Genomic DNA, 27,033 nt, shown 5'->3' with positions numbered 1-27,033 from the left:
TAGGAGGGTGAGCTTCTCTTCGCAGCCTGTGAATGATGTAGAGGAAAAAAAAAACAGAAGGGACTCTCTGGTGGTCCAGTGGTTAAGACTTTGCCTCCCAATGCAGGAGGTGTGGGCTCCACCCCTGGTCGGGGAGCTAAAATCCTAACAGTCCTCCAGGCCAAAACACAAAAGAGAAGCAGCATTGTAACAAATTCAATAGAAACTTTCAAAATGACCCATCCTGGAAAAAAAAGGAAGAAAAAGGAAAAACCAATCTGCACCCCCACCTCGCCCCACGCAGTGCCCAGAGATATGACCACAGAAGGAAGGGAGAACAGGTTCCTGAGCTCCCCACCCCGACCCCCGCCCCGCCCCACCCCCTGCAGCCACTGCTGAGAACCAGCACTGTGCGTTCCTCCGGTGTTTTGGCAACCTTGCAGTGTTTCTGATGACAGCCGGCCGGCACCTGCCCAGCTGTCAGCCGGCATGCCTCTGCTTAGGAAACCTAGCTCAAGAAAATGATGCAGAAAGGGGGGCATTTAAGCCTCTCTCCTTCACAATGGGCAGATCTCTTCCCTTCCATGGCCAGAGCACACACGTTCTCCCAGGAGAGGCAGGGAGAGGGCCCACACTGACAAACAGACCAGACCCCAGCACTGTGACAGGATTCGGCTATTTATTGATGGTAATATTAAGACACTTCCCAGCAACAACTGCTGTGACAAGGACTCTAAAGGTAATCAGATAATGATGACATCATAGACAAAGCGTTGGGAACATTCCTTGCAGAGAAAATTGGCTTTTCCTCTCCAGTCAGAGTGACCAGGCGCTTTGTGCCATCCCGGGCACGGCCTCCTGGTCCCAGACAGCCTTGCCTCGTCCTCCGTCTTGGCCTTCTCCGAGGACACCAGGCTGGGGGGGTGAGAGCAGGGGGCCTTCCCCACGCCCCCCACGTCTCGGAACCGTCCTCAGCTCCTCTGGCCCGACTTCCCGGGTTTCCTGTCGGTGAAGCGAGTGCTCACGAGGGGGTGAGCCATGCCCCGCGACAAAGCCGCTAGCACCACAAAGCTGGCCCTTCCTCTTCACCAAGTTAACACAAGCCTTTTTCATCCTCACTTGCTTTTAAAGGAAAGAAAAGTCTTAAAAATATATGGCACTAGAGTGTAAAATCATACAGCTGCCTCCGGTTACCGCTTCCTACAGCTTCCAGCCCATGGCGCCCGCGTCCCCTCAGATGTAGAGCTGATGGGAGGCCAGGGTGTCCATGAAAGGCCGCACCAGGTTGTCCGTGGAGAAGTAGAAGATGAGCCCGAACGTGATGGAGATGGGGAGGGCGGGCAGCGCCTTCTTGAACACGGCGAGCAGCAGGAGGGTCAGACACAAACCCTGCCGGACACAGAGGCGGGGGAGCGGGAGAAGGTGACCACCGGTTGGACGGGGGGAGGGGAGCAGTTAGTGACAGCTCAGGGTGTGGGCTCAGGAGCCCTGACACCCCAGCACCTCCCCTGGTCCTCTCCGCAGCTCCGTGAGGTGCGTGGGGGCGGAGGCTCTCAGCCAGTACTAACGCCTTGCACACGAGTGGATGAACCAGCAAGCAGGCCTCGTGAACTGGGCCGCTGCTACCGGACCACCTCCCCTGGCCGTGTGACCTGATGGCATGAAGCCTTCCCCCAGGGGACATGTATTTATGCGAAAACTGGACAGGTCTGACTGAAAGGCAGCACTGTTCTCAGCAGACACCAAGGGAACCAAGATGCCGAGTGACCACCCCCTGGCCCCCCGCCGTAAGCAGGCGCGGTGGTTGCCTATCCTGTCCCTGCCCCAGCCGATGCAGGCAGTGGTCCAGGGTGGGGACAGGGAACCAGAGTGCCTGTCCTCTCCCCGGGGAGAGCAGGGCTTCAGGGCAGACAGTCTGGAAGTGGAGGAGCCTGGGCATCCCCTACCTGGTCCTTGACACACACTGTGGGCAAATAGAAATGTCCAAAGAACTGGAGCCTTGGTCCTAACCTGCCACGCGATGCCCCAGGTTCACCAGGCAGAGCACTGAGTGTGGGCTGTTCGGGGCCTCCACCTCCACCAGTCATCACAGATGCGTCCCCATTACGTGTACCTGATCATGGTAAGTGACTACGGGTGCTGAGTCTCTGCAGTCGTGTCCGACTCTTTGTGACCCTATGGACTGTAGTCCGCTGAGCTCCTCTGTCCATGGGATTCTCCAGGCAAGAATACTGGAGTGGATTGCCATTTCCTCCTCCAGGGGATCCTCCTGACCCAGGGATCAAACCTGCGTCTCTTGTGTCTCCTACATTGGCAGGTGGGTTCTTTTATCACTAGCGCCACCTGAGAAGCCCCTAAGTGACAATACGGGCCTTCAAATTTCACCGCTGGGGTTCAGAATGAGGGGCCCCCCTCTCAAGCCCCAGGAGATCCCGTGGGGACTCAGAACTGCATGATGTCTGGGTGCTGTGGAGGGAAAACACACAGCCCGGGAGTCAGAGACCTCAGTTCACATCACAGCTCGGGCCTCGCAGCTTTGTGCCCATGGCCAGGCCCTCACCCTGCTCCATCTTCCAAACATTTCAGGTCACCATCCCTACCTCAAGGTGCAGTGAGACAAACGTACAGAGTTAGCCAAGACCTTGGCACCCAGCACGCACACTCAGTAACGCCAGAGCTCCGGGTCACCCTCCCTGCACCATGCCTGCACCTACTGACGACCAGATCCTCCTGTGAACCTTGGTCTCATCCTGAGGATCTTTCTGGCAACCCTGCGCAGCCCTTCCGAGGGAGAGCAGCATCTGAAAACTCCCTGGGTCTCCTGGGCCCCCCATGAAGACCCCCACTGCCCAGGGGCGGGAGGGGAGCACCCTGGGCCCACTCACAATGAGGATGGCCACAAAGCAGGCCAGTGTGGTGTTCCAGTCCCCGCTGCCCGTGGCGGCCGCCTTGCCCACCAGCACACTGTAGAAGATGAAGTCTCCGAGGCCGAGCTTCACGCCCCCTGTGTGGTGGAGAGAGAGGGAACCCGTAGGTCTCAGAAGCCCTGGGAGGAAGCAGCAGAGAAGGCTGACCCCAGCCGAACAGCCCAGGCACGTGGCTCAGCCCAGGGGACCCAGGGCCCAGAGGCCTGGGGACCTCAGAGGGCTGATGGGTGGTGTCACTGCCTAGCCCACCTCACCTGGACTCTGGAACAAGGATTAGCTGTCTCAGAAAAACAGCAGCCAGTGGGAAAAAGGGGGAAACCTGTGGTCTGGCTGACTTGCATTCTGGGCTATGCAAAGCCAGCATTTCTGATAATTCATGCAAAACTGGTGCTTGGTACTTGGTTTGAGTAAAGACAAGAGTGAATATAATCCATTGTCCAGGGCTGGTGGGAAGTTAACCAACTGAGCGGTGAGTATGAATTATAAATGCTTTTTAGGAAATTTAATTTCTTTGCTTTTAAGAACATATATGATAACCGAGGTCCTCTAGAGACTAATATATAAGAGGTAAATGTATAAGAGATAAATGTATATTGTAAATCAACTCTGTTGTTATTGTGTAGCCGCTAAGTCATGTCCGATTCTTTCGGCCCCATGGACTGTAGCCTACCAGGCTTCTCTGTCCATGGAAATTTCCCAGGCAAGAGTACTGGAGTGGGTTGCTATTTCCTTCTTCAGGCGATCTTCCTGACCCAGGGATCAAATCCACTCTCCCACATTGTGGGCAGATTCTTTACCACTGAGCCACCAGGGAAGATAAACGTAACTTGTAACTAGTGTATCCATTAGTGAAAAGGAAATGAGCTTCTAGAATGTTTTGTTTCCTTTAGTACAATTGCCCTGTACACCTTCTTATAGGATAATTTCATTCATCATGGACAACAAAAATGCTTATGAAACAGACTCAAATGGAATTGAGCGGGTCTGCATCAAGGAAACATGCTCTGCCCCGTCTGAACCCACTCCCCTCTCCTCTCTGGGCTCCAAGCAAGAAGCACCTTACCCTTCCTTCCTTAGTCTGTCCCTTCCATCAGCCCCACCACTCCCAACTTCCTCACTTTGGCAAACTTGTAAGCTCTGCCCTCTTACAGAGACCACTGCTCCTGCGGGTCTCTTGCTACCACCCCGGCTCCTGCCTCCCTGTTCTGCCTGCTCTCCCCTCCCTTCTCTCTCCCTTTTCAATCAGTTCTTTCTCAAAGGAACTGTGCTCACCTAGCAGGCACTTCGGAGACCTGAGGCAGCAAGTCCCACATCCACCAATCAGTGTGCTCAGGCAAGGCCATCACCAGGCCTCCGTGGACCACCACCCCCCATGCTGTCTATCTCAGCACCCTGCCCTGTCTACTCCCCAGGATTCTCCACAAGCGACCTTCCCTTCATCCCTTTAACATCGCCCACACAGGCCCTCTGGTCTCCACTCTGACCCTGCACCCTTCCTGGGTACCTTGTGGGGACCCACGTATTTCACAAGTATATCCTGGTGACTCCTCTTCGGGCCTGGAACCCTGACCTTCCTGAGCACTACTCCCCCTCCTGAGTCTCTGGCTTCTCCACCTGAGGTCCTCCAGAGCCTCCCACCTGCCGGCCCCTCCTCTCATCCCTCTCCCCACCTCCCTGTCCATCCCTTGTCCAGCCGGGTCCTCCTGGTGCCTCCCATGCAGGTGGTGGTGCCCGAGTCGGGCCCTTCTGGCTCTTCCCTCACCCAATCCTCCAGCAGTCTGTGCTCCTGTGGCCACCTGGGATCTGTCTGGGATGCAGCTCTGCTCACTTTAATTCCCTGCAACAAACCCCTAATGGTTCCCCATAGCCTCCAGGATGAAGTCTGAACTCCCATGAGTACCGCTCACCCTTGAAGGTCTGGCCCCCAGCTTCTCTGGCCACTAAACATCCCAGAGCTCCCAGATGGCTTCCTCCCCTCTCATCTGAGCCTTTGCCAATGCTGTTGTGGAACAGAATCTAACCAGCCTTTGTCCTTCATTCTGGGAGGGAGACCAAATCCTTGGAATTTCCCCAGGGACGGGAGTATCTTTGTTGTTCAGCAGCCCCTTGGATCATTTATGCAAGTGAGAGGATGGCACTGCTGCTGTTGCTGCTGCTGCTAAGTCGCTTCAGTTGCGTCCAACTCTGTGCGACCCCATAGACGGGAGCCCACCAGAAAGACCAACCATGTGATAAGGAGGTTGGGACTCCAGGCTAGGCTGAGTCTGGGGAGAGGAGGCAGCCTGGAGATGAAGTCCAATGTCATGAGCAAGGACTCAATCCATTATGCCTATGTAATGAGACCCCAGTAAAAACTCTGACACTGGAACTCGGTACACACATCCATGTGCAGGGGTGGGGGAGATTCCCGGGTCCCAGGGGCAGAGAGCACCTTCCCAGACCTCACCCTATGTGGCTCTTCATTTGGCCGGCTGGTCCTCATTTATATCCTTTATAATATCAATAAAGCTGTAATGATATGTATAGCACTTTTCTGAGTTCCGAGAGTCATTCTAGTACATTTTCCAACCTGATGGAGTTGTGAGAATCCCCAGATTTGTAGCCAGTCGGTCAGAAGTGTGGGTGGCCTGGAGACCCCCAGAGCTTGTGGCTGGCATGTGAAAGGTGGGTGGTCGTGTGGGGATGGTGCCCACGTGGGATCCGTGCTGATTAGGGCGGGGGCTCAGCGCCAGGCCTATCTCCGGCCCAGCTGCCTGTGTGCTGGGTGACTGCCGACTTGTCCTTTCAGTCCAGCCTCCAGCCAATTGTCTTCCCCACGTCCGTCCTGAGTACTTTTTACCTAACCTCCCCTGACTTGGGCTGCTCCGTGGGGAACTTCTCAAGGGCAGCAGCTGTGTTAATCCAGCAGCATCTCCCTGGCTCCCACGTGCCTCCCGGCACACACTGGTGGTCCATATATGTGTGCTGGTTGGTTATTTTAATCCACTTGGAAACATAACCATGTATCAGAAGGTCTTTGGGCGTGTCTTCAAGATTGTCTTCCACACCTGCTCCTTCTGCTCCCAGCCACTCGGGGCTCTGCCTGGGGGAAGCCTGCACCCCAACTCTGCCCGTCTTATGCTCCATAGCCCCAGTGTGGGGCAGTGCTGGTAGCGCCGGCCCGTGCAGCCCAGCTCACCCCCAGAACACAGGACCCACGCCTGCGACCCCACAGCTGCACTGGGACGGCCTCCGGCTACTCGAGCACACACTGTCCCCGCCACAGCCCTGCCCCTCCCCGTCGTCTCCCTCCTCCCGCACAGCTCAAACCCCTCCCCATCCCACGGCTCCCACTGCTCACAGGACACAGATGAGAACCCCCATCTTGATCCAGAAGGCCCCTGGAGCCCCTGTCTGTCTCCCGGCCCCATCTCTGCACTTGGGTCTCAGCATCCAGCTTCCACTTCCTCTAAGTCAGCCCCAGGGTCACTGCTCCCAAGGCACCCTCGGCTGGAAACCAAACCCCTTTGCACTGTGTGTTCCCCTCTGTGTCCTCAGCCTCTGGAGCTCAGCTTAGAAGTTACTTCCTCAAGAGACTTCCTCTGACCCCTTCAAGCAGGTCAACGGCCTTGTCAGTGCCCCTACCACCCTATGTTCTTCTGAGCGGTCCTCCCAGCTCCCGAGAGAGTGGTTAGTGCCCATGCCCACATAGCAGCACCCCCAGAGCAGCACCCGTACGATCACCCCCCAGTGCAGAGTGGGCATACGGCCAACATCTGTCACACACGAGGTAGCCTGGGTGTTAAGTCCCCATGGTCTGCCCATAGGACTGCGCCTTGGCAGGCTTCTCTCTGACTTTGTAAAGTATCTCTGATGTCAAACGGGCTCCTCCCTAACCTCAGGAAGCCCCACCCCGTGCCCCGCAGACCGTCCATCTGGACACCTTACTTTCCTCCTCTTCCTCCAGCTCCTCCCCCGGGTAGCCAGGCAGCGGGGGCTCAAAGACGTCAGGGTACGAGGGTTCCCCAAAACTGTCATAGGAGTCTTCTTCTGGGTGTCCATTGTCATGTGAGGAGGGAGAGAGACAAGACGGGGTCAAAGGGTTCTCTGAGCCCAGGGCTTCCCTGCCCCACCCCGCACCATGCCCAGCCCGACAGAGAGGATTCTCCAGACCACACAGCAAGGGATGGGAAGGGAGAGAAGCGGGGCTGAGGCAGAGGAGCGAAGCTCCACCTGCACCCAATCCCTAGTGTGTGCGTGCCCGGAGGCAGTCTTCCCTGCCCTTCCTGTCCTTGTGCCTCTCAGAGAGGCCAGGCAGCTGAGCAGGGTGTAGTGAAAAGCACCCCCCATGATGACAGGCTGTCAGTCCCCTGATACTCACCCATCTCCGGGTCGTAGGGGAGCTGAAGGGCTCCCTGAGAGGAAGGGTCCAGCTTGGCCATGCCCACGGTCCACACCATGGCGGCTGGGGAAGGAGAAAAGGGTCCAGCCTCAGACACTACTAACTATGGCTGCCCCCGGGGCAAGGGAGGCAAGTGGGACAGTCTGTGTCCCCAGAAAGCCTGCACGGGACCCTCAGTCCCTGTGGGTATTTGCTTATGGCCTCTGTTATGGGGCCTCTGGGGGTCCAGACTCCACTGCACATCCAACACGCAGCACAGTGCCCACCACAAAGTGCCCACCATCAGTGCATGCTTGCTGATGCTTTTATAAATAGAGATCCCTGCACACTGGCCCTGAGGCCAGCAGCAACCCCGAGAGTGCTTCTTTAGAGACTGAGCTTCAGTTGTTGAGAAAGCCCAGGGAAAGGCAGGCATCCTGCCACCCACCTCCCCAGACCCCTACCCTGAACAGTCCCTCCCCAAAGTCCCTTTCCAGGGGCCTGGAGAGCTGAGTGGGTGGCCTCGGGCTCATGGGAACGCGGCCCATGCCCACTGCATGAGTCTGGCTGAGATGAAACTGCGGGCGGGCCACACTCCTGGAAGCCCTCTTCCTGCTCTAAATGTCCAAGCTTCTTCCTGAGCCACAGCAGGACGCAGCCCACCTTCATCTCAGGAAGGTAGACCCCTTCTGGGATCACCAAGGCTGCCTCCCTTCCTTTGGTTAGGAAAAAGGTTAATTGTCTCCCCATCAACTCTGAAAGCCAAGGCCAATGCAAACCCTGGTTCCCACATCTGAAGGAAGCACGGGGGTCACTCACATGAGTATATGAGGGCAGGGAATATGGGCTCATTTCTCTCCTGCGCGGTTTCCACGAGCATCCTCAGTGGCCCTTTGGGGCACAGCACAGCCACAAGATCTGGGAAAGCAAAGTCATCCCTGGCACATTAAGAAAGACGTTTATTCCCAGCCAGCGCTCTAACACCAGGCCCAGGCGAGTGTATCCTGGAACCTCAGGGCAAGGCTCTCCAACCATGGCCCCCTGTTGTTTCAGCAACCCCACCCTTGGGTTTCAGCCTCAATCCCTAGAGCCTGCACTGGCTGGAGCCCATGGTGGGGTCTGAGCGGGCTAACTGCAAACAGGGACTGCTGTTGTGTGGCTCAGAGACCCAGAGGATGGGCTTGAAGTCCCATTTCTCTGAGCCCCAAATTCCTTATCCTAAGAATGTAAGAAGCAGTACTGGTGATGGTAATCTCACTAATACAGTCGGCTTTCCAGATCTCTGGGTTCTGTATCCATAGATTCAACCAGCCGTGGATCAAAAATTTCAGAAAATAATTCCAGCAAGTTCCCAAAACCAGTATTTGCTGCACACTGGCAATTGTAAATGTCATTTACATTAACAGCTATTTATATATCACTTATGTTGTACTATATAAGTAATCTAGAGATAATTTAAAATATTTGGGAGGGGACTTCCCTGGCCCAGTGGTAAAGACTTCGCCTTCCACTGCAGGGGTGTGGGTTTGATCCCTAGTAGGGTAGCTAAGATCCCACATGCCTCACAGCCAAAAAATGTCAAAGTATAAAACAGAAACAACACTGTAACAAATTCAATAAAGACTAAAAATGGTCCACATCAAAAAAAAAAGTCTTAAAAAAACATACAGTATTTGGGAGGATGTACATAAGTTATATGCAAATCCTATGTCATTTTATGTAAGAGATTTGAGCATCCTTGGACTTTGGTACCTCAGGGGATACTGGAACCAGTCCCCCAAGGATACCAAGACAATATTATACTAATTAAAGAGCAGCTCACATCTGGGGTACTCACTATTTACTGGTACTGTGCCCAATCTCAGGGTTGTTCTGAGGAGTAAATGACATCTGACGTACAAAGTGCTTAAGGGTGCGAGTGCTCAGTAAACATTTGCTGTTATTAGTAATCATGTCAACAGTCATGATTCCATAGGACCCGGTTTGTTTTTATGAAGGTGAACTTCTCAGAAGGGAGACCATCCAGGCCTCCCTGGGGGGTTGAAGGGAAGTGGGGGGCACGTCTCAGCACCCACCAAGCCTGTCCAGCAGTCAGGACTCAGCCCTGGATGTCACTCCACAGCCTCCCACCAGGCTGGCGGCCCACCTACCATACACGGAGATGGCGCCCAGAATGACCCAGGCGGACCACTCTGGGAGGTACTTGATGAACACCAAGGCCATGAGCGCGCTGATCATGATGAGGTAGGCCTGCTGCAGCACTAGGGGGCCCTTCCAGTGGATGCACACCATGCCCACCGCCCCGAAGTTCCAGACGGTCAGGAACAGGGTGGGGTAGTCCATGGCCACATTGTAGGTCTTGAGCACTTCCCTGTGGGACCAAAGTGGAGCCCGGGGGCTGGGGCACTCACTGGAGATGTCAGACCCTGAGGCAGGCAGTCCAACACCCTCAATCACCAAGTCCCAGCCTGGGTTTTCCCAATCTCTGGCTCTTTTATTAACATCGCCTTCCCCATTTCCATGAGCCCTACAGGTAACCCCTTGAAATACATTCTGAAACAAGGTGGGGAGTACACCAACATCTTGTCCTTGGGCTGGACGACCCTCTGCCCGAGGAAAAGATCTTTGGAAAAGTGTTTTCTCCTGTGCCTCCAGTCTTTTTGGGCCCCTGGGTTAGGCTGATGTCCTAAATACAGGGCAAGAGAGACCACCTTCCCCCAAAACTAGGAGGGACCCAGTCCCAGCCCAAAGATTGGAATGTAAATTTTGAGGCCTTTCTGATCCCTGCCTCTGCTGGGGTTCACAGCCTTCTCTGTGATGACTCTGAGTCTTTGTTTTAAATCAGGAACTAGAAGGAGACGTGTGGCCCAATGAAGGGCTCCACTCCAGTGTCAAGGAGGCCAGGCTCCTGGAGCAGCAACAAGGGGCAAGCATGGAGCCCGAGGGGCGCCCTTCCCTCCCGGGTCCTTCAGACCCACCCAGACCACAGGGAAGGGGTCTCAGGGGACCTGCTGCCGCCGGCAGCCACTCACCCAAGGTCCTCCTGCCCCCCAGCGGCCACTCACCCGAGGTAGATGTAGGTGAAGAGGAAGAGCAACATCAGAGAGGACATGATCAGCCAACCGTGGATGAACTGGGTGGAAACAGGCATTGTGACGGCAGGCCCCCAGGCCCCTGGTCCTCAGGACTGACTCCCAAGCCTAGAAACCCTTCCTCCTTAGGCTCCTCCTGCCTATGCTGGAAGGTGGCTGTTTTGCAGTAAGGAGGGCACAGACATTCAAGGCATTCTCTCCAGGTAACCCAGCAAGCATACAAAGGAGCTGGAAATCCTTCATGCCTAAACACCTAGCTCTCTACTTGGTCACCTGGAAAGGACACGCTTGGCACATTCCAAGCTCTAGAGAGAAAGCTGGCTGGGTTTCTGCTCCCACGTGCTATGTCCCCAAGTGTGGGCAGTGAGACAACAGACACATAGACACACACTAGCAGGAAGAGATAAAGGCTGTGAAAAAAAAACTGGCTGGGCAAAGTGACAAGAGACCCACCGCTTCTATTTTAGACACAGTGGTCAGGGAAGGCTCCTCCTCTCCTGGCCCAAATAAGGGAGGGTCAAAGGTGATGGGGGGGGTCCCTGCAACCTGCCTCCTCAGAGGACAGACCCATCAGTCACCAGCTCGGGCCACTGGGGACCGCAGCGGCCACGTGGTTGTCTGTTCAAAGCAGAAGGGGCAACGCCGGTATGTGCTGATCCTCCTCATCCCACCCGAGCCTGCCCAAACCACCGTCACCTCTTGTCCGTGTCGTGGAGTAAATCTGACTGAATGGAGGCTCAGCAGCCTCCCAGCAGGTCCTAGCGTGGTCATGTGACACCTGCTCACCACGGCACTGCTGGCTCTCCCCTGGCCCCGCGCCTGGCTTGTCCTCATACATGTCTCTGCTCCAAACAAAAGCCCTCCACCCTACTTCTCACCATCCATGGCTACCTCTGCCCCAATCACAAACTCTGCCTCGGTTATACAGGCAGCTATTTACTAAGAAGCTCCAGCTCCTGGACGTGCCCCTCCCACTGCTCACCCCCACCCAGTCCCTCTCTATTTGAGGCTCTCCATCTCTCTCTACCTGCTCCACAGATGCCAGCAGCCTGAATATCCAGTACTGCACACGCCTGTGTGTGAACAGTTTAAAAATCAGTAACGTCTTGTTCAACTTCCTTTCAGTCCTCATGGCTTCAAAGCCTTTCTCGGGAGAAAAGCCTGAAACTCGTGCCTAAAAGCTTATGGATCTCTGTGAACGATTTGGGCTAGGTGGGACTCAACTCCCCTGTTCCTCCCCAGAGCTGCTGTGCAGAGCAGGGCCCACCCAAAGGTCTCTGGGAGCTGGAAGACCTCGGTATAGCAGTTGTACACCCCCAGCTGAAAGGCAAATGGGAAAATAAAAATAAGCTTGGAGGGGAAGTATATGTTGAAAGGAGCCTAAAATAGAAAATCTGACTTCTTCAGAAGGAGAGGCAAAATAAAATTAACTTCTGAATATGAGAAGTGACCCTATGAACGCAGCATGGAGGAACTCAGTGAAGTGGGATTAAGTGTAAGTGGAAAGCACAGGAGTATCGGGTAACCCGTGGTGGGGCAGGAGTCGGGTGGGAGAAAGTGCAGGCAAACCTCAGGGATACTCGGGTTTGGTTTCAGATCACAATAAAGTGAGTATCACATGAAAAAGAGTCACAAATTTTTTGGTCTCCCACCTCATGCAAAAGTTAATGCTTGAACTGAGGTCAATTAAGTGTGCAATAGCATTATATCTAAAAAAATGTTAAAAACAGCATTAATTAGAAGATAATGCTGTTGCAAAAATGGCACCAACAGACTTGATCAATGTAGATTTGCCACAAACCTTCAATTTGTAAAAAAACAAAACAAAACAAAACAAAACACAGTATCTGTGAAACCCAATAAAATGAGGTATTGCTCTAAAACTCGAGGTCTGTTTTACAGGAAAAAAGGAACTCTGTTTAAAAAAAAAAAAAAAATCTAGGGCTGCTGCGTAAGAGGCCCTGAGGCATGAAATCCAGGGTTGCTTTGTAAGAAGCCCTGAAGCATGAAAGCCAGGGTTGCTGCATGAGAGGCCCTGAGGCATGAAAGCCAGGGTTGCTGCATGAGAGGCCCTGAGGCCTGGCAGGCAGGCAGGAGGCAGACCGGCTCACCTTGTAGCAGCGGTACTTGTAGAGCACAACCAGGAAGATCGTCATGGTGACAATGACGCTGATCATGATGAGGGTGTTGAGCACGGAGTTGAGGAGCCGCTGGCCCACTGAGGGCGTGTCCTCGGAGAACGGGGTATAGATGCTGAGGAAGGAGACAAGGGCTAGAGCTCTGCACCCGGCCTGCTTGTGCCCCCCAGCCCAGGGAGATGCAGGCGCCCTGGGCATCCCCAGCCCTCAGCACAGCACTCTGGCTGTCCTGGTGAGTGCTGCCCACCATCCTCACGAGCTGTCCTGCCTCCCTGGCACCTAACTCCAGCTTCTAACTGAGCTGACGCAGCCACATGGGAGGGCCTGACTGGTCTTTACCATGGCCTCCCAGGCCCCCACACCAACTAAAACCTCTCCCAGAAGTGCTTATCCCAGCTGACCCCACTCCCCAGTTCTGTACCCACTTCCCCATCAAGCCTAGGATGCCTCCACCCCCACTCCTACCCCTACCCACACCCCATGTAGCCGAGTAGCTGCACAGGCAGCTATAAACTCAAGAGGCAATTCATTGATCCCACACTCTTAGGGAAGCAAACTGTTTGCCAAGTTCTCAAGGTCTCAACACTTTTCGCCTGAGCTGCTCTGAGTCCCCAACAGACTATACGCTTCCTGAGGGCGAGGGCTTCTTTCTCTACTCCTTTCATTATCAAAATCATAAACAAAATGTAAAAAAAACTCCCTTAAAAAAGTTTCAAGAAGGTACTCAGCAGTGATACCATGGGAGGCTGGGGGAGGGAGCAGAGGGAAGCTTCTCATTTACCCAGGCTGCTGCTTCTTCCTGGATTCTCTTTATTAAGATAAATAAAATTTCCCTCCTGAGTCTGGGAGTGAGCTAAGAAATCGCGTGGTCCTCTTTAGTTTACATTCACAGGAGAGTGAATGAGAGGCCCAGAGAGAAAAAGACTTGTCTGTGGTCATGCAACGACAGGTGGCACCGCCACACCTGGGATGGAGCAGGGAACCTACCTCCTGCAGTGAGAGCAGGCTGCAGGGGCTGCACATGGATTAACTCTCTCAGTTCTCCTGGTAACCTTGCTATCAAACCCATCATACAGATGAGGAGACTGAGGCCGAGAGCGGTTAGGAAGGTGCCTGGGCAGGTCACACAGCCAGGAGGCTGTGGACGAACCAGGGTGTGGACTCAGGCAGCTCCCCACCCCTGCTCTTTGCTGTGGCTGCCACGGGGCCGCAGGTACAGTAGCCAACACAGGCTACACCCTCCTCCCCCAATCCTGCACCCGCACCCACCCCTGGCCCCCAACTCACAGCTGTCCATTCTTCTCTGTGTAGAAGCGCACGGACTTGATGGTGGCCACCACCACGATCATGCACAGTGTGACAGGCACAAACAACATGATCACGTGCTTTGCCCCGTATTTGAGGGTCAGCTCCTCCTCCAGGCCTGGCGGCCGCCCAGGAACCCCACTGCAGACGTAGCGGTCAGGGTCCTCCTCCTCGTGGTCCTCCTCACTCTCCTGGCTTCTCTGTGGGAAACCATGCTGTGAGGACCATGGGATGCCCCCCAGCGGAGCCCTACTGACACAGAGCATGGGTGTGTGAACTGGAAACGAGAAGTTTGAATGTCACTTTTCAGATGTAAGAACCAGTCTATGGGCTACAGCTTAGATGTGGGAGTGGTGGCTTTCCAGGACATGGAGAAGTTTATGAGGACAACTAGAGACTAGGAGTTGGCACTAGCCACCACAGATGCAGGAAGGGAGGCCATGGTAGCCATGGGCGAGGACAGTCTGCAGAATGGGTCTGCAGCAGGTCTGCAGATCTGTTCCCTCCCTCAGTGAAGGGACTCAGTTCTGGTCACACGGCCATACTAGTTTGGGAGGAGCTAGGCCAGGTGATGGGAGGAAGGCAGAGACTAAACATTTTTGGTTGAAAAATCACAAACCAGAATGGTCAGCACACATGGGGACGCTCTTTGATTGTATTAACAAATAAGGCACTGGGAATTTGCAGGGAAATAAATTACTTTAAAATTTTTGCCCCCGCCAAAACCAAGCATGCAAACTTTGCAGTTTTGAACCGGAGGCTAACTAGGCGTTGAGCATCTGGGAGGATCCAGGTTAGGGAAAGTGGGAGAGTATAAACGAGGAGGCAGCAAAGGAGGATAGGATGCCTGCCAGACACTAACATACACTGATCTTCAAGAATGTGTTTCAGAATTGTGGCAGTTCAGGATCACTGGCTGCCTTGTTAATTGCAGTAACAGCCAAGACAAAAGCCAAGTGAAACAGAAATCAAAAGTGACTGCTCTTTGGCATCAGTTTTTTGCAGAGAGAATTCCATCTAGATATTCAACTGAGAAGGAAAGGAAAGCTGTTAATGAACAGGAACTGAAACAACTGAAATGCACAAAAAGTCCAGGAGATTAAAGACAAAACACCGAGCAAGAATTGGCTAAGGAGTAGTGGGGCCATGGCCTTGAGCTGCTGAGGTCTCTCTCGGAGCCCAGAGGGAGGACAGGCGAAGAAGTGAGTTCAAGCTACAGCAAAGGGGAATGAGGCTGGCTGGAAGAAAGAAAAATACTAGAATGGGCAAAATAGAGAATGGGTTTTAGGCAAATTCAGATACTGTTTCACCCTGATGAGGAGGGAGGTAGCTTGACTAAGTGACTTTCCCAAGTACACGCTCCACTTCATACTGTTATAATCTCCTGCCTTTTGGGCTGCAGAGGCAAAATCACACAGTGCAGCACACCCTTCCTGCTATGGGCTGCATGTTTGTGACCCCCAAATTCACATGTTGAAACCTAATGCCCAACATGATGGTGTTGGAGATACAGGCTTTGGGAGGTGATTAGGTCATGAGAGTGGAGCCCTCAAGAATGGCATTCGCACCCTTATAAAGGGTGTCCAGGAAAGCTCCCTAACCCTTCTGCCTTGTGAGGACACAGAGGGAACACAGCTGCCTACGACCCAGGAAGTGGGCCCTCATCAGACATCAGACCTGCCAGCGCCTTGACCTTGACCTCCCAACCTCCAGAGCAATGAAAAATACACTTCTGCTGTTTATAAGCCACCCAGTCTATGGTATTTTTGTTATGGCAGCCTGAACGAACTAAAACACATCCCCAGCTCAAAAGTCAAACACAAATCAGCTAATCTCTCGGTTCCCATCTCCAGCCATCTACCAAAAAAGGTTCCCTCCAGCCTCTGTGCTGCCTGCCCCAGCATCCACTCACTCTCAGATTCCTGTGGGAACAGTAACCTGCATAGGAAGGTGAACCGAAGGGGCAGGGCCAGGGTGGATGACGCCGTCTACTAGAGTCGGTCTGTGACAGGCTGTGCATGTGCAGAATCTACGATCAAGCCCTCGCAGACCTAGGATCCACCATGGTGGGCCACCTGCCACTTTGACCAGTTCTCACCTTCACTTCCCCTCCCTCCCACATCAGGGAAGGCCTGGTTTCCATCCATGAGATATGGGACACCAGCAGCCCGTCTGGAGACCACGGACTGCTGGCAGGAACCTACCCACTGGGCGGCACTCTCTCCGTCCTCCAGGCCCTGCCGGCCGTCCTGGCAGGAGCGCGGCGTGGGGCTCTCGGCTGACATCAGGGACGTCCGCTCATCACACACTTCTTCCTCGCTGTCAGAGGCCATGAATGTGAGCATGGCCCTGCCTCCGGAAGTGCCTGGAAAAGGAGCACAGGGGTCTTCGTGCCACTCTCCTGAGAGGCAAAGGCAGTGGAGGATGAGAGGTGGCTTTAAAACCTGGACACAGGTCCTGCCCACAGCGACCACCCAGGATGCATTTGTCAAAGGACTGCTATAGGGCTTCCCGAGTGGCTCGGTGGTAAAGAATCCACCTACCAATGCAGGAGACATGGGTTCGATCCCTGATCCAGGAAGATCCCACGTGCCAAGGAGCAATGAAGCCCGTGTGTCCCAACTACTGAGCCTGTGCTCTAGAGCCCGGAAACCACAACTACCGAAGACGGAGTGCCCTAGACCCACGCTCCAAAACAACAGAAGTCGCTGCAATGAGAAGCCCGTGCACCGCAACGAGAGCAGCCCCTGCTCTCTGCAACTAGAGAAAAGCCTGAGCAGCAGTGAAGACCCAACAGAGCCATAAATAAATAAACATTTAAGAAAAAAGGACAGTACCCAGGAGCCATGACTGGGGCTGCAGCAGTCTCGAGAGGGACTGGCTAGAGAGGATCCAGGCCATGGGGGCGAAACTCCCAACCAGAAACACCAGGGCCACTCTAAACTCTCAGCACAATCATTCGTTCAATCAACAAATATCTGACCACCATCTATCATGTGCCAAGGACATGTCTGTCCTAAAAGAATAAAAACCAGTCCAATGTGGCAAATTCTATAATCCAAGTGTTCACTAAAAGGCATAGAAGGGACTAAATCTCAGAGATCAGGAGTGTTTTCTGGAGAAGATAGCATCATGTGATGGACACAGACTCTCCCAGGTGGGAGGGAAGGGCAGAGGGCGTGAAGAACGTCTCAGCCTGAGCCTGGCAGTGCCAGGGCTGGGGAGGGGGTCACTGCTGTGGACAAGTGAAGGGTCTCCAGCGCCATGCTAAGGAGGTGTGCTCTGTCCCCCGAGGACACAGTGACAGATCAGATCTCTGGTTAGAAATCTCAGTCTGGTCACTGACAGAAAAGAGTAGAAAGAAGGAAAGGTGACCTCCTTGGAGACAATGATGGGTCGTGAACAGGGCCTAAGGTAGCAGCAAGATGCATGGGAGTGAGGGGAGACGATCCATACAGACAAGATGTTGGGGACACAACAGGACAGAGTCCAGGACCACGGCCAGGCGGGGAGTAGGACAGAGGAGGTGGGAGAACAAGGTGCTGGGGGAAATCTGCCAAATGTAAATGGTTGAAAGGAGGGAGCTGCCTGGGAGGCGGCTGAGGGCCAGTGTCTGAGCTGGAGGGGAGGGAGATGAGAGTCACAGGTTTAGATGCTGCGGCCACGGGGGCAGTGAGCCGAGACCACAAGAGAGGAGCGTGCATGCATGTGTGTATGTGTGTGTGTGTGTGTGTGTGTGTTGGGGAAGTATAGCTGAGGGCAGGACCCACAGGAAAAACCAAAGCTGAAAGGGCCACAGAGGAGGGAGCCTGTCCCCTCGACACTGCTGTGCTGCCCTGAGTGGCGTGTGGACCCAGCAGCACCATGTGGATGCTGGGGCAGCCCGAACTCCTACCAACACCCTGGGCAGGTCAGCTGAACTGCCAGCAGGGCCAGCTCCCCCATCATCTGCCTCCTGGGACCCTGGGGAAGACTCACGCCAGTAGGAACAGTCGGGTCTGCTCTCGTCTCAAAGTTCATCTCCATGTCAATGGCCCTCAAAATTTATGATCATTTTTATTCTATTTCCACAGTGTCTTTTTTTTTTTTTTTTACTATATGGACCATTTTTAAAGTCTTTATTGAATTTGTTACAATATCGCTTCTGTTTTATGTTTTGGTGTTTTTGGGAGAGGGGGCCACTAGGGACGCAGGATCTTAGTTCCCCGACCAGGGATCAAACCCACATCCCCTGCACTGGAAGGCTAAGTCTTAACCACTGGACCGCCAGGACAGTCCCTATGATTTTCAAGTGGAGAAGGCAGGCAGGTTCCTTCCACCGAGCCAGCCAGTTCTATTCATCTTGGCAGAGGCTCTGAGGCTGCTGCTTTGTTTTGAAGACAGTGTCCCAGGCCGTGGCCTGCATTACTCCCAGCTGGACTTCAGCTCCATCCCCAAGTCCAGGCCCACAGCAGAGCCTGATCCTACTCACTGACTCGGGCCCTTACAGAAGGCTTTCCCGTAGCTCTTACAAAGAATTCGAAATGAGCAAGGTAAGCTCCCCTGGGTTCAGCAGAGAAACAAGTATAAGAGAGACAGCAGTAGTGACATCAGTAGGAAGCAGAATAAGGTAACTTCCAGGAGAGGTGACAAGGACGCTGTGCTACTGGAGTTAAGACTAAGTGGGGGGCAATCTATCAACAGTGGGGAGTAGACGTCTCAAGTCTTTAGGAGGAAGACACATGAAACAAGACACAAAGGTTAGGAATATCTTGCCAGGCAGAGGCTGAAGTAGGTGGGGCATGTGGAAGTAGCCTCATAAACAGATGGCGGGATGGGGGCTTTGAAATTCTGCAACATCCAGCAGGCTGAGGTGGCTGAAGCATGGGGACCACGGAGGCAGTGATGGGAGGTGGGACCATTCGAGGGAGGGGCGTGGGGGCCTGGCCAGGGGACGAGGAGCTGAAGCTAGCCAGGGGAGGGGGCAGCCAAGGTTTCTGAATTAAAGAGGGATGTGACCAGAGTGTGCTGTATGGGAACAGAGGGCCGGCTGAGCCCTCCTGCCTCTTCCCCAGAGCCACTTCCCTGGAGCCACCAGGGGTGGTGCCGCCCAGGACCCAGGAGGCAGATCTGCTCCTCAGCACCCAGACCTTGGGAAGTTCTTAGCGTCCTTCGTCTATGGTAACAGTAATGAAAGAAATTACCTAATGGAGACCCAGGCAGAAAAACTCTAAAGAGCTCCTCTGCAATGGTGGGCCCCACTAGATAAATCCTAAACATACACCTGCCCAGGCCCAGGAGATGCCCTCATTGACCCTGTGGCAATGCTGAGTCCATTCTTACTCAAAGAGCGACAGGGAACACAGAGCTGGCTGCACCTCAAGCTAAATTAGGACATTCTATCTTGAACAGTGTAGCAGCTCTTTCAATACTTTGTTTTGTCTGGGCTGTGAATTAATAATTTAGTTACCATCTCTCTCCTTCTGTTCTTCCCACGCCTTTAGAGGCCCTGGGATTTATCTTCGCAGTGACTGGAGGAGCAGATCAGGAGTTCCTGTATCTAAACGGCAGGGCTGCAGCCCCCAGGGCAGAGGCGAGCTCACCCTTCAGAACCACAGCTGCTGGCAGCCAGGCTGCCTCAGTCCCTAGAGCAAAGCATGAGGGGACTGGACAAATAAGAGGCTAGGATGCTTCTTAAAGGAGAAAGGGAGCTACAGGGCAGGTGGGGAGAGAAAAGCAGGGGACCCACAATCAAGTAGGAGTTAAATCCTTTCCAATTTCCATTTCTTCAGCCGGTCACCAAATCCCAGGAAAACACGTCTGCCTCCCAAAGTCTGTGGACACACCCAGGGAGAGCACGTTTAAAAACAGACTATATCCCTTCCATGTGAAACTGCACTGCAGAGGGAGAAAGTCAGAAAGCTATAAAACATGCTTTGCCATCCACCACATGTAATGCATGGCCTCCTCACCAGAAAACAAATGCTTCCTGAGCAGATTCCCTCCCTCCCTGGATGCTGCCCACAACTCCCAGAAAAGCAGGGCATCGAGGGGTTGCAGCCAGGAAGAGCTGGTCTTGGCTGTTGGAGCAACGGCATCCTAATCACAGCCCTCTGGGCCTGGAGGAGGTGGGGACAGCTGGAGGTGCTTCCTGGGGCTCCCAGCATCTGAGGGCATGGCTTAGGACTTTCAGAAAGCTGTAAGATGCTGGAGATGCTGTTTCGCAACGTAGCCCAGGCCACCTGAAGGGTGGCAGAGCAGCTGCTGAGCCCTCACTGTGTACTAAACACAAGTCAGGAATGAGGTACAGTCAGTCCCCTACATACGAACCTTCAACCTGCACACTTCAGAGATTCGAACGTGAGTTCGCATGTCTGGCGTACTTTTCAAGGTACTGTACTGTAAGATTAAAAATTTTCTGTTTGCTTTTTATGTATTATTTGTGTGGAAAGTATAAACCTCTTATAGTATAGTACTATAAAGCCGATTGTGTTAGTTGGGTACCTAGGCTAACTTTGTTGGACTTACGAACAAATTGGATTTATGGCCTCTTGGAACAGAACTTGTTCGATGCAGGGCACTTACTGTGCTGCTGTTATTCCTCATTTTACAGATGAGGAAAAAGATTTTAAAAGTGATAAGTTCAAAGTCATCCTTAGACCAAGGTGGTCAAGTTCTGTGCTCTGAAACACGATGTTAGGGTGCTTACTTAAAATGCGGATCCTAAGTTTCATTCTGGCCAAAGGTCCAGGGATCTGCATTTTGAGACAGTCCCTGGGCGATTCTTAGGCTGGTGTTAAACCCTCCCTGGAGCTGGTCCTGGCAAGTAATCAGATGCCCCAGCCTGGGCCCAAACTTAGTACTGAAAGCTCCCAGTAACAGTTCACTTCCTTGTCGCAAGGGCAGGGCCTCACCACCTACCTTAGCACACCTGCTGCTCTGCACAACTTGCTCACTGAATGCCGGTGTGAAAGAATGAGCAGTCCTTTCTCCTGAATACCCTGTGGTTGGGCTGAGATCCACTGGGGAGGAAGAGCAACAGGAGCTTTCTCAGACTAGGAGAGCTGCAGGGGGAGAATGCAGTGAGCTGACTGACAAGGTACGCATGCAATGCCCACCTGGAAGGAGGGTGTGAAAAAACTGGATCTTAAGCATCCCTGGTACAAACTGCACCAGCCTTTCTGAAGGCAGTAAACATCAAGAGCTTTAAAAACATTCATACCTTTTTATCCTGAAATGCTAACTTCTCGGAATCTGTCCTAGGAAAATAATAAAAGATTTATCTGAAAACATGGTTGTTGCAGTCATTTATAATTTTTTTAAGTGAAAATGACTAAGATGTCTGACTTTGTATGATAATATATCTATCCGATATATGACTAATAAAAATCTTACTTCAAAGAATATTTACTAACATGAAAAAAACACCAAGATGCTAAATTTAGTAGACTTAAAACCACAGATATAAGCATCTGAATTTTCTTAGCAAATGTATACATATATATGAAGGACTGGCAAGAAATATTATACAACATTAAAGGTGCTTATCTTTGGATAGTGAGATTGAGGGTGATACATGATATTTTTCTGCATTTTTTAAAACTTCCGTAACAAAACATGAATTGTGTCTGCTGTTTTTTGTAAAGCTAAAGGGGAAATAACAAGTATCAACATTTAGACAGATTTTTTTCCATGCTGCCTTCTCCCACATCCCCTCTCACTGGACTCGGGGGACCTTGGGAAGCCGCTTTCACATCTTCTCCTAACCCCTCTTATTACCTGGTTCCTGAAGGAGAACAGAGCAGCTGGGATGGATTCCTCTGGCTTCTAAGTTGGAACTGAAGCCTGAAGGTACTCTGCAATCCTTGGAGGGAAAAAATGCAGATAAATAGTCTTGCTAGATGTTTGTCCACATCAGAGCTCTAGTGATGCCAAGAACTCCCGCCGGGAGGCTGACTCACAGGCCGGTGGGGGTGGGGCTGGGTGACTCTCCTGCTGATGTCAAATCCCATCAACCCCATAGCAACCAGCTCTCCACTCTCTCCGAGGGAGCAACAGGATAATGCAGAGAAGCCAATGGGAGGAACAGGTGCCCCAGACTACATCCTGGAAACCCTTCCCAGAACAAGGCACTGTGGCTGAAAACTCCTTGGATTAGGATATAAAATCAAACATCCAAAGAAGCCACCGTTCACTCCCATTAATCAGCTGAATGGGATCCAAATGCTGAATGAGCCAAGCCAAGGGAGTCTGACCCAGGGAATTTCCTCAACCTTGCCTGTGTCAGCAGTTCCTGCAATTATTATGGAACCCTGGTGACCCAGTTTCCTCAACCTGATTCTCATTTCAGAAAAATGCAAAGGTTTTAACCTTAAAATTTAAGGCCAATGGACCTAACTACGAAATAGATTCCTACCTAAGTAGAAAATTGATTTTTAAATTCCATCGTAAACAAGAGTGCCTCAAGGAAAAACATGGAAATTTCGGTTCCAAAAGAAAATTGGGAGTCAACAGGTGGGGCCAAAGAGAAAGGCTTGGATCCGAGTACTTGCTTTCTTTGTCTCCACAGGGCTAACAGTACTTTCTTTCTTTCAGTATTGAAAGAACAACATTACAACATTACAGAAGTTTCAGGTGTACAACAAAGTGACTTAAAACTTTTTACAGATTACATTCCACATAAGGTTACGCTAAAGCACTGGCTGTATTCCCTGTGCTCTACATTACACGCTTGTATCGTTTATTTTATACATGGTTGTTTGTCCCTCTTAATCCGCTTTTATTTTGCACCTCCCCCTTGGTAACCACGATCTGCTGGTCTATTTTTGCTTTTTTTTTTTTTTGCAATTCTCCTTATGATATTTATTGAAGGAAAATAAAAATACTAATTCAAAAAATATATATATGCACCCCCCTATTCATTGCAGCATTATTTTGTTTTTGTTTTTCATTAATTTATTTTTAATTGAAGGATAATCACTTATAGTACTGCGTTGGCTTCTGCCAAACATCAAGATGAATCTGTTTCTGTTTTGTCTTGTTTGTTCATTTTAATTTTCAGTGCTCCCTCAAAGAGGGCAGTAATGGTTTTAAAAAGGTCACTTTCTAGGGTCACATGGGTACTTCACAGAGCTTCCATGACTCCTGGGGCGTTCCCAGCCTTCCCTTATACGGGGTGAGGAAATTCCCTTAGAAATTTCCACAGCTTGCCTGCCTGCCTGCCTATTTCCCCTGGCCCAGGCACCTGACCATGTATGGGCCCTGGCTGGCCATCATCCATCTGTCCATCCATCCAGCCCATAATGTGATGCACATCACTTGCCGGACGGTTTTCCCCAGAACAGGGAGGGGGCCTCAGCTGGAGCAGGAGCCCACATGCCCCAGGAAGGCCCTGAAGTACCACTCCACTCTCTTGAGTCACAGGCCCCAGGCGACCCTCTGGGGCCTCCTGAACCTTGACCCAAGCTCTAGATTTCCCTCTGTCTGCCCTTTCCTACTCAAAGGTGCTCAGTAAACATTTTCTCTCACTTCCTGAAGGAGCCTGGAAAAGGGGCAGTTTGGAAGTGACAGAGGGATGCTGCGAAGGTAGCCACACTGGCCATGAGCTACCGAGCTACCTTTGAGCAGCCTCCCATAAATCGTGTTTTTGCTTTCAATGAAAAGCAGCAAGACAGCAGTCAAAAGCTGAGCCTTAGAAATGGACAGAGTTTGAATCAGCTAGCCAATTGATCTGAACCACATACTCGGACAATTTAACTTCACATGGCCCATTTCCTCTTGTGTAAAAAGTAAGATAGGCACACTTTGCAAGATTACTGTAAAAACTAGAGCTAATGTGTAATGTGTCCAGCACAGAGTAGATGTTCAATCAAGGGTAAATATAATGAAATAAAGGCAGGGACACAGTGAGAGAGGACAACAGAAGCCTGTTGATGGCCCCTTGGAAAGCTACAAAAATGCTAAACCATCAGGCATGAGTTGAGTACCAAGGTCACGCCTCACTCAGGCCCTGAGTGTTTTCCTCTTCAGCCCCAGCCCGGGGCATGCTGGCAACATGAACACTTTGTCAAACAAAAGGGCACGTCCATGGACTGAGGTCAGAGCTGGCAAGGACCTTCAGGGCCATCCAGTCAGCACCCCATTTCATACTTGGGAAAACTGAAGCCCAGACGGACAAAAGGACAGGGGCCCATGACCAGAAGCCACAGTTACGGCTCAGGTCTCCAAACTGCCATTGAGGAGCTCTTCCCTGCTGCTCCAAGTACTTGAGAGGGTCACATACTCAATGGGTTTCCAAGAACACTCAATAAAGGGAAAATTCTGAAGGCATAATATGAACACAAAAAGTAGGATACAAAACTTCATCTTCAGTTTCCTACTTCTAATATTTTAACACATGAATACAGGTATGTGCATAAAGTACTGTAAGGAAGTTCATGTTAAGAGTGGTTCTTTGGACTAGGGGCTAACAGATGACTTGAAGAAAAAAAATTTCCCGAATTTTCTAGAGTGAACACATATTGCTTTCATTTTTAAAAAGTCAGAAAGTTTCTGGTTAAGGTACAGCAGAAAGTGAGTGCCCTTTAAACTTTTCTTCCCATTGCTCCGGAAGACAGTGTTTTGGCAAAGATAAACGAGCAACCCATTCTCCCAGGCAATGGAAAGAATGGACAGTAATCATCCCCCTCCCGGACATCCGGTTTTTACTGAGGATCCCTTTGAAACTACTTCTGCCCAGACTGTAATCACACAGCAGCCTCACCACCTCCTGGTCAAGAAGGCAACACTGATTCTACAAGGTTTGAAGGCCAGGTCAGATGCAGCCAGCTCAAGGTGAGGAGAAACCCCCAGGCCCCGGCCAGGGGCAGTGTGGAGGGTATGCCAACCTCAGAGCCCTTTGCCTTCCACCCCCAGCCCCACCCCCAGCTGCTGGAGTCCAGGGACAGGTGGAAATATTTGCAGAAACATTTGTTGCCTTGCCAGTCTTACCAACTAAACAGTGTCTAAAAGTCAAATCAACAGCTGAAAAACAGCCAAATGTGTCTTCAATAACATAAGGTGATCTGTACACACAATGCTTTAGTTTCTTAAAGAAATTTTTTTTGTTGTTTTGGCTTTGCCAAGTAGCTTCTAACGGAGACCCCACAGCAATGTCCTGGGCGGTCGTGCAGGCACATGGGTGGGGCGTCAGAGTGGGAGGTCTTCCAAGCAAAAACTCAAAAGATGCAGAAGACACAGCCAGCTGGGTTCAAATGCTGGCACTCACAGTCACGGAAGCCACACAACCAGACAAGGTCCTTAATGCCCTGAACCTTAGTTTCCCCTTCTGTAAACCTTAGCTTCCCCTTTCCACTTCAGTGTGATGGTAACTCTTTAGATAACTGTGACAACTACTGTACAGAATGGCTTTTTATTGTATATAACAAACTTGCAAGTGATGTTATTGTCATTATTACCATAAATGATGTAAGAGGGGCAAAGGTAGGTGGAACCTCTCATTCTGGCAAAGTCTGTGTACATGTGTGCAGAGGGGCTGTGAGCAGGCACAGAGGAGCTGGGGGTGGCGGAGGTGGGGCGGGCTAAGGGCCCCCAGGCACAGTTGAGCAGCAGCCTCTGGCCAGGCTGTTCCTTGTCCTCCTCTTCTTCAAACAGACAGGCTCAGAGCATTTACCTCCCAACCCTGCACACATCAGACTCTTGACTTGGTGCACAAATACTTCAACACCAAATGATACAGAATTTTTCCTGAAAACCCGAGGCACCATCATCCCATTCCACAGTAACATTCCACGAAGTCCTCCACTTCCAGCCTCTGCCCTCAATGCTCCCACATTCACCCAAGGCGAGAACCTGGATGACCTGCCTCATGAGTGGCTGAAGCTGCAGCTTTGAGCTGCAGACAGGACTTCAGGCCCCTTCACCAGCTGGACCCAGGAAACATAGCTGCTAATACACTTTCCTGCCCCCACACAGCCACGTTCACCCATAGGGGAACCTGAGGCTCACACACCTGCAGCAGCTTATACAAAGCCTTTAATTACTACCAAAGGTCTTAACCGAAGTCCTTGGAGACTCAGGTGTCTACAGAAGGGGCTATGTTGATTCAGGGCCATCCATGTGGGAAGAGCTCGGGTCCATAATGATCAATTACTCTCAGGACAGGCTGGCAACCCACGCTGTCAATTTTGGGTCAACCTGGCTCTGCGATTGCTCTGGATGGGAACCGCCTCTCAGGCTATCCATCTATAAATTGAGGATGCAGCTACTGCAACAATCCACAGTTCATACCGTCAAAAGGGAATACTCATTAAGTCACAGACTGGGGCATTTCATCCAGCTGTCCAAGGGCTGAGGTCTAGTCCCAGGTCTGGACAAGAGAACTAGAGTCCAGGACAACAGGTTCGAAGCCTGGCTCTCATATATTCTACCTGCGTGACCTTGAACAAAGTCACTTTAGCTTTGAGGGCTGAGTTTCTTCATTGATAAAATTTGGGATGGGAATTAGCTCCTGTTTCGGGCTCATTCAGCTTTTCAAAAGCTAGATTCTGGGAGTCTCCTCAGAGCTGTAAATGCCTGATCAAAAAACAGCCAAACATCGCAGATAAGGAAACTAGGGGCTCCAGGCCCGTCCTTAGGTCCTGTTCCTCAAGCCGGCGGAAAGACCTCCGCCTCCCCTCCTACCACTGCCAAGCAGACCCCGGGGCCGCGTGTCGCAGGCCAGCAGGACTGGGCGCCCATCAGGTGCCAGCCAGGAGAGAGACCACAGTGCTGCGTCCGCACGCCTTTGAGACCCACGTGCGCTGCTTCTTTAAATGTCCCGGCCCTTTAACAGATCGCACCGCGCCCACTCCGGCGGGGGCTCCGGCGGCGGGGGCTCTGGCGGCGGGGAGAACCCGGCCCCGCTGAAGGCCCGAGGCCTGGAGCCCCTCCCCGCGCTCCTCCACTCGCCAGTTCCGGGCCGGCCCCCATCGCAGCGGTCCCGGCGCCCTCCCCTCCCCAGCTGCTGGGGCCGCATCCCCGGAACCGCCCCGAGGCGCGACCCGCCGCGGCGAGGGGCGTGCGGAGGACAAGGCCCCGCCTGCGGAGTGCAGCTCCACCTCGCGCCCTTCGAACGCCGGGCGATCGGGCCCCATCCAGCCGGCTCACCTGCTCCGCCGCGCAGCTCCAGCGGTGTTTACTGGCCGAACGCCCGGCAGACCCGGTGCCGGCGCAGGCCCCGCCCCCGGCCCGCCCCGGCCCCGCCCCGTCGGCGA

The 27,033-nt window shown here is 52.4% G+C and overlaps 1 protein-coding gene across 7 annotated transcripts; it reads right to left on the bottom strand.

The window, feature by feature from the left end:
• Positions 1-639: 639 nt before the first annotated feature.
• On the bottom strand, positions 640-27,033 carry PSEN2 (presenilin 2). Of its 7 annotated transcripts, none has more exons than XM_061382410.1 (14): positions 26,927-27,033; positions 21,560-21,644; positions 21,003-21,039; positions 20,702-20,844; positions 16,006-16,166; positions 13,784-14,001; positions 12,470-12,611; positions 10,332-10,399; positions 9,417-9,637; positions 8,086-8,184; positions 7,267-7,350; positions 6,834-6,935; positions 2,865-2,983; positions 640-1,368 (listed from the first exon to the last, which is right to left on the bottom strand). In XM_061382410.1, the coding sequence occupies exons 5-14, from the start codon at positions 16,144-16,146 to the stop codon at positions 1,213-1,215; spliced, it is 1,350 nt and encodes a 449-aa protein (XP_061238394.1). In that variant the 5' UTR covers positions 16,147-16,166; positions 20,702-20,844; positions 21,003-21,039; positions 21,560-21,644; positions 26,927-27,033; the 3' UTR covers positions 640-1,212. The 7 variants fall into 7 exon arrangements, with proteins under 7 accessions (XP_061238394.1, XP_061238398.1, XP_061238400.1 ...); XM_061382414.1 differs by having other exon boundaries at positions 6,834-6,932; XM_061382416.1 differs by having other exon boundaries at positions 6,834-6,932; positions 20,702-20,802.

The sequence above is a fragment of the Bos javanicus genome, chromosome 16, assembly GCF_032452875.1.
Source record: "Bos javanicus breed banteng chromosome 16, ARS-OSU_banteng_1.0, whole genome shotgun sequence".
NCBI lineage: Eukaryota > Metazoa > Chordata > Mammalia > Artiodactyla > Bovidae > Bos > Bos javanicus.
Note: the sequence above shows the minus strand (reverse complement) of the source record. Positions and strands in the feature narration are given on the sequence as shown.